This window comes from Limanda limanda, chromosome 17, assembly GCF_963576545.1.
Source record: "Limanda limanda chromosome 17, fLimLim1.1, whole genome shotgun sequence".
Taxonomy (NCBI): Eukaryota; Metazoa; Chordata; class Actinopteri; order Pleuronectiformes; family Pleuronectidae; genus Limanda; species Limanda limanda.
Window position 1 is genome coordinate 24,601,562 of NC_083652.1, and position 7,500 is coordinate 24,609,061.

At 44.9% G+C, this 7,500-nt stretch overlaps 1 protein-coding gene across 1 annotated transcript; it reads left to right on the forward strand.

The window, feature by feature from the left end:
- The first annotated feature begins 1,349 nt into the window (after window positions 1-1,349).
- On the forward strand, window positions 1,350-6,237 carry LOC133023752 (uncharacterized). The gene is made up of 5 exons (XM_061090813.1): window positions 1,350-1,365; window positions 1,987-2,150; window positions 2,226-2,336; window positions 5,282-5,413; window positions 5,492-6,237. Exons 1-5 carry the CDS (start codon window positions 1,350-1,352, stop codon window positions 5,690-5,692), a joined length of 624 nt encoding a protein of 207 aa, XP_060946796.1. The 3' UTR covers window positions 5,693-6,237.
- The last annotated feature ends 1,263 nt before the right edge of the window (window positions 6,238-7,500 follow it).

Consider the following 7,500-nt stretch of genomic DNA (forward strand, 5'->3'; position numbering starts at 1 on the left):
TTGTTATATTTTGTGTCTACATATGACAAAATAATGTAGATAGTGTCCGTTATTTTAGATAGATTGTGTTTAGAATATTAAAGGTTATTCATGTTTCTATAGATTTTGTAAATGTTCTTAGTAACTGTGACATTTTCTCATGTTTCCTGCTGAGTCAGTTTGTCCAGGATGACGACACGAAGGAAGTTACTCACAGACACACATACAGACTAATGTTAAAAGAATAAAATATTTCTCTTTAAATCAATAATCACAGTTTCAAACAGTAAAGATCAGGAGAAAAAAAAAGTCATCTGTAATAATTCAAAGTACAACTATAACTTAACCATCTAATACTAAAATAATAGAAACGTAAGATTTTACTTAAATGAATCACAACACTCAGTTACAGTAATTTCACAGATCCTTTACAGTAACTGTGCAGGTGCAGTATCTGATGACGTCACAACAAGTCACATTTTCAAAGCAGGTCTTTAACTGGAGGTTTTTGCATATTACTGTAATATGATCAGACTACTTCCTGGCTGAGGTCACAGTCTGACGTAGAAACTAAGGTGTGAACTTGCGTTGTTACGCAACAAGTTTTCTGAAGCTTCGCCACTTCGGGTTTTATCGGATGAGTCCGCAGCGGGGGGGGAAATCCCGCGGGACACAGCGTGCGCATAAAAACACACGCAAACATTTGAACGCATTTATCTGCGGAAACAGAGAGAGAAAGAGAGAGAGACAGAGAGACAGGGAGAGAGACAGAGAGAGAGACAGAGAGACAGGGGAGAGAGAGAGAGAGAGAGAGACAGAGAGAGATTGAGAGACTCAGAGAGAAACAGAGAGACAGAAAGAGAGACAGAAAGAGAGACAGGGAGAGAGAGAGACAGAGAGACAGAGAGACAGAGAGAGAGAGAGAGAGAGAGAGACAGAGAGAGAGAGAGACAGAGAGACAGAGAGAGAGAGACAGGGAGAGAGACAGAGAGAGAGAGAGACACAGAGAGACACAGAGAGACACAGAGAGAGAGAGACAGAGAGAGAGAGAGAGACTCAGAGAGAAACAGAGAGACAGAAAGAGAGAGACAGACAGAGAGACAGGGAGAGAGAGAGAGACAGGGAGACAGAAAGAGAGACACAGACAGAGAGAGAGAGAGAGAGAGAGAGAGAGAGAGAGAGAGAGAGACACACACAGATAGAGAGACATATAGAGAGACAGATAGAGAGAGAGAGAGACACACACAGATAGAGAGACATATAGAGAGACAGATAGAGAGAGAGAGACACAGAGAGAGAGAGAGAGAGAGAGAGAGAGAGAGAGAGAGAGAGAGAGAGAGAGAGAGAGAGAGAGAGAGAGAGAGAGAGCCATGGACTCTTGGACAGGTAAGACCTGGAGCATCTGTGATGATCACCTGATCTGTGGAGGCTTGTTTTTTGCCCTGTGTGATTTCTATGGGAGGTTGTTTGTGCGTCTGTTTGTGCGTCTGTTTGTGCGTCTGTTTGTGCGTCTGTTTGTGCGTCTGTTTGTGCGTCTGTTCGCTAAAGCTTAAATGATTTGGTCTGTTTTTTAAAAGACTTGATGCGTACCTCACCAGAGGAGTGATGGACAGTCCGTCCCAGGAGGACACCGCTGTGCGTTGGACATGTCCTCTACCTCCATCAGACGCTTTGTGTTGATGAACAAAACTTAGATGCTACAGATGCTAGTAGATCAAAGCACTTGTCTTTACAGCAGAGTAGAAATGTACAAAACACTTTTATGTTGATACATGTTTAACTTTTACACTTTTATAAATTGTTTTATTTTTTATGACCCAACACATTCAGCCGGTTGAAAAACTACAAATGTAATTTTCCTGCAGTTGTAAGCGTTGTTTCCATACGTTAGTGTCCAACTCTGCTGAAGCTTGAATTAACTTTTTCATTTCTTTAATCACACAAATATGAAATATGGTTTTCTGGCACTACTGACGCTCCATACTTGCATCCATTGTTTCCCTCCAGCCCTCGCCCTTCTGTACTACTTCCTGTTTGCAGTTGTGGTTGAATCGGTTCCCGTGTCCCACCCCCCCGTGGAGCTCCGGGAGGCAGCAGAACGGGCGAAGGCGCTGGTGGAGAAGATCCTCAGAGACCTCCCCCCCGCCCACGCCGCCACCGTCAGCACGGAGGTGAGCAACACTTCTGATTGGCTCAGCTCCACGCCTGCTCTTCTTTTCTCAGTGACCTTTTCCTGTCCTCCTCAGGGTTTGACCCTCGACCCCTCGCCTCAGACCCCAAACCTGCAGATGATGGTGACTTCACTGGGCATCCCCCCCGCCCCCGTCCTCAAACCCCTGTCTGACCGCTTCACAAAGGTCAGTGTGAGGAGGTTCTTCAGGTTCTCATGGAGAACCGGTTCTGGAAGTGCTCTTCCACTATCACAGGGTTTTCTGGTCCATGATTCTTTCGACCAGTCACATTTCATCTGTGTCATATTCCCAGATTGTTTCCTGGATGTTCACAAGGAGCAGCTTCCTCTGAGCTCAACACGAGTCAGAGAAACGTGATTATCATGTAAATAAGATCGGATTGATCAATTGAATTCTTGGTACATTAGCTGCTTTTGGTCGAGTGGTGGAGTCCAGGTCTCCACAAACCAGTGAAGGTTCCCAGTTGGACCAGGTTCTGTATGTGTGGAGTCCTCTTCCTCTTCCTCTTCCTCTTCCTCTTCCTCTTCCTCTTCCTCTTCCTCTTCCTCTTCCTCTTCTTCTTCTTCACACGCTTGTGACTGGAGATGTGGGCGGGTGTCTCTGTAGGTCAGCTTGTGATTCGCTGGTGAGCTGTCGTCCAATGTGAGCTGTGATTGGCTCCAGCCCAGAATATGTGTGAATGTTTGTGTGAATGTGTGTGTGAATGTGTGTGAATGTGTGTGTGAATGTGTGAGAATGTGTGTGTGAATGTGTGTGAATGTGTGTGTGAATGTGTGAGAATGTGTGTGTGACTGTGTGTGAATGTGTGTGTGAATGTGTGTGAATGTGTGTGTGACTGTGTGTGTGAATGTGTGTGAATGTGTGTGTGAATGTGTGTGAATGTGTGTGAATGTGTGTGAATGTGTGTGAATGTGTGTGTGAATGTGTGTGAATGTGTGTGAATGTGTGTGTGAATGTGTGTGAATGTGTGTGAATGTGTGTGTGAATGTGTGTGAATGTGTGTGTGACTGTGTGTGTGAATGTGTGTGAATGTGTGTGTGAATGTGTGTGAATGTGTGTGAATGTGTGTGAATGTGTGTGAATGTGTGTGTGAATGTGTGTGAATGTGTGTGTGACTGTGTGTGTGAATGTGTGTGAATGTGTGTGAATGTGTGTGTGAATGTGTGTGAATGTGTGTGAATGTGTGTGAATGTGTGTGAATGTGTGTGAATGTGTGAGAATGTGTGTGTGAATGTGTGTGAATGTGTGTGAATGTGTGTGAATGTGTGTGAATGTGTGTGTGAATGTGTGTGAATGTGTGTGAATGTGTGTGTGAATGTGTGTGAATGTGTGTGAATGTGTGTGAATGTGTGTGAATGTGTGAGAATGTGTGTGTGAATGTGTGTGAATGTGTGTGAATGTGTGTGTGAATGTGTGTGAATGTGTGTGTGAATGTGTGTGAATGTGTGTGAATGTGTGTGAATGTGTGTGAATGTGTGTGTGAATGTGTGTGAATGTGTGTGAATGTAAAAAAGTCATCAAGACTAGAAAATCAATCAATCAATCAAACTTTATTTGTATAGCCCATATTCACAAATCACAGTTTGTCTCATAGGGCTTTAACATGGTGAGACATCCTCTGTCCTTCACCCTCAACAAGAGTCAGGACAAACTACTAAAAACCCTTTTAACAGGTGAAGACACGTAGAAACCTCAGAGAGACACATGTGAGGATCCGTCTCCCAGGACGGACACAAGTGACACAGATGTGTAGAGGAGAACATCATCAGGAGAAAGGTTTTAGCAGCAAGATCACGATCCAGCATCAAGACCTGATCCACTATAGTCCACAGTCATTGTCCACTGCCTCTTATTAGGATCAATCATCAGCTGCCACCTCGGTCGTGGTCCACCACCATCATTATCTGATGCCAATGCGACTAAGGATCCTCCATAACCACTAAGATCAGCTGCCACGATACAGAATCCACCAAACTGGATCCAGCATTGCGACCTCTGATGTGCGATCCATAATCATAATCCATGGTGCGGCCACAGCTGTGGACCTGCATCCGCTGGCGCTAAGGCACAGGGACTCGGGGATAGGGGTCAAGTTAGTAACATGTACTTATGAGATGAGTTACTTTGATGTGATAAGTATGGAGAAGAGGAAGGAGAAGCAGGAAAGAGAAGCTCCGTGTGTCATGTGTCATAACTTCCCTTTGCGTCTTAGCGTCATCAGGGTTTTCACCTTGTAATCAATGATACAATGAAACAGGCCGAACTTGAGGCTACACTGAGGCTGAAGGTAAATCTGACTGGCTCCTGGTTTGTGTGGTAGTACGATGAAAACCATGTGGCCCACTCAGTAGATCAGACATCAATACCTCGATGCCTTTTTAAACTAAACGCTTCCTATTTTAGAACATAGAACAAGTTACTTTCTTACGCACTAATTAGCTCTAACTATAAGCTTTATAAAAAAGGAAGGTTTTGAGTCTACTTTTAAACGAACAGAGCGTGTCTGCTTCCCGAACTGAAAGTGAGAGATTATTCCACAGCAGTGGGGCTTGATGGCTAAAAGCTCTGGCTCCTACTCTACTTTTAGAGACTTTAGGGACAACAAGTAAACCTGAGTTCTGGGATCGGAGTGCTCTAGTAGGTTGATATGGTACTAACATCTCTTTAAGGTAAAGAGGTGCCATATCATTAAGGGCCTTGAAGGTGAGGAGGATCATTTTAAATTCTATTCTAGATTTAACAGGAAGCCAGTGTAGCGATGCTAATACTGGAGAAATGTGCTCTCTTTTCTTAGTTCTCGTCAGGACACGTGCTGCAGCATTTTGGACCAGCTGCAGAGTCTTTAACGACTTGCTGCTGGAGCCTGATAATAATGAATTACAGTAGTCCAGTCTCGATGTAACAAAGGCGTGGACTAGTTTTTCTGCATCTTTTTGCGAAAGGACATGTCTGATTTTTGAGATATTACGCAAGTGGAAAAAGGCGGTCCTAGAAATTTGTTTTAAGTGACTATTGAGTGAAAAGAGATTTATAAAAACAAACCAGCAGCAGATCTCGACCTGTTTCAGTCTGTGAACTGATGTCACGTGTGTGTGTGTCGCCCCCTGCAGGACATGTGTGTGAGTCGTATGTCAGTGGGCTGTCGGTTGTACCAGGGGCTGCTGGGAGTTTTGTCTGACCGGCTCGGCGGACTGACGAACCTGCGAGCCGACCTCAGCGACCTGCTGACCCACATCAACAAGGTACCAGACACCTGATGACATCACCACTGCGGCCCAGGCCTCCAGCGATTGGCTGCTCACACGTCTTCTGTGTTTCAGATGAAGGAGGCGGCTCCGCTCGGCGCCGAGGGTCCGGAGCAGACCTGGGGGCGGGACCTGGCCTCTCGCCTCACGGGGAACTACGAGGTGCAGGTGGCGGCGCACGTGACGCTGACTCAGCTCCGCTCCTTCTGTCACGACCTGATCCGCAGCCTGAGAGCCATCGCCACCTACAGGCGCAGAGCTGCAGGTGCCCCCTAAGCCACGCCCACCGGTGGGAGTGGAATAAAGATAAAGACTAATCAGTTCCTAGCTGATCCACAAATGGTCCAGGAGAAGGAGCACAAACTGGGGGGGGGGGTCTCCTGAGCTCCTGTAGCGTTTTCAGGACTCGACAGGAATCATCTGCAGATCGATTCTTTATTGATAATTATTTATTAACCAGAAAGGCAGTTACTGAATTAAGATTTGTATTTATTACTGATATTTATTGGTTATTCATGGTGTATTATTTATTTACGGGTCAACCTGTGACCTTTGACCTCGTCTGAGGCCACATCCCAAACGAGTGTATTGATTTAATACATGACTCAGCAGAGAGCAAGAGAAGTGCTGAGTCAGTACAGGAAGTGAAATGAGGTTCTTTGAAACTGAACGTCTCTGCTAAAGTTAACTGATTTATTGACTTTATTTATCTCTATTTATTTTTTTATGGATGTACGAAGATTTTATTGTGGTTTCTTACTCAGGTTGTTAAAACCTGGTCGATGTCGTGTGATAAAAATAAAAACTCTCCTCCACCCTCACACACGGCTCTGCACTACTCTCTCACTTCCATGAACCACTAAAGATCTCAACCCAGTGATTCCAGTTACAACCACAACCTGGGAGCTGCTGGTGGAGGCTCCACCGTCCAGAGCATCGTGGCTCAGCGCCTCCTGGTGGTAGACATGGTTCCTCCTGTTTCCTCTTCAGAGCCGATAACATCATTACGGACTCTTCACATCCGGGACTCCAGCGGTTTGACCCGATAGACTCACGTTGTTGTGCGTTGCTCCCTAAGTTCACTCAGAGTTTCACAGTCGGTTAGGGTCAGGGTCAGGGTCAGGGTTAGGGTCAGGGTCAGGGTCAGGGTCAGGGTTAGGGTCAGGGTCAGGGTTAGGGTTAGGGTCAGGGTTAGGGTCAGGGTTAGAGTTAGGGTCAGGGTCAGGGTCAGGGTTAGGGTCAGGGTCAGGGTCAGGGTCAGGTTTAGGGTTAGGGTCAGGGTCAGGGTTAGGGTCAGGGTCAGGGTTAGGGTCAGGGTCAGGGTCAGGGTCAGGGTCAGGGTCAGGGTCAGTGTTAGGGTCAGGGTTAGGGTCAGGGTCAGGGCTCAGGAGCTGTGTCCCATGTTCTCGATGCGGCCGAGCAGAGACCCGTCCCGTCATCCTCCCGTCGGTGAAGAGGATTAAACTTTGTTGGGTTTTCGATAGTTTAACATCTACAGAAAAAATTCACCTGTAATTTATCCAATAGAAATATAAGTCCCCCAAAAACATCAATACTAAAAGAGTGACAAAATGTAAATTGATAAACAATTCAGAAAAAACGGGAAAAACAAAACAAAAATATAAAATAAAACACACAAAACAACAGTACCAAAATATGCAAGTATGTTAATACAGTTTTTACAGTACAACCAGCGCAACCAAAAAAATATTTCCTTACAACCGGGACCTTGTGTATTCAAACATGCCCAGCTGAATGTATCTATACTTATAGATACATATCTATACTTATAGATACATATCTATACTTATAGATACATATACAGTGCATATGGAGAGGATTCACAGCGCTACACTTTTTGTTATGTTACAGCCTTATTCCAAAAGAGATTCATTTCATTTTTTCCCTCAAACTTCTGCACACAACACCCCATAATGACAAAGTGAAAAAAGGTTTTTAGAAATTTTTGCAGATTTGGTAAAAATAAAAAACGAAAAAATCCCATTGTGTTGACTTCGTATGAAATCTGGACGTGTGTAGAACCTGCTGTTGTGAACCTAACTGTGTGAGAATGTGTAACCTCT

Bases quoted from the DNA above. Each gene is read 5' to 3' on its own strand.
- LOC133023752 (XM_061090813.1), top strand. The intron at 2,151-2,225 runs GTGAGCAACACT...TGTCCTCCTCAG, and splicing joins CCGCCACCGTCAGCACGGAG to GGTTTGACCCTCGACCCCTC. The intron at 5,414-5,491 runs GTACCAGACACC...TCTGTGTTTCAG, and splicing joins TGCTGACCCACATCAACAAG to ATGAAGGAGGCGGCTCCGCT.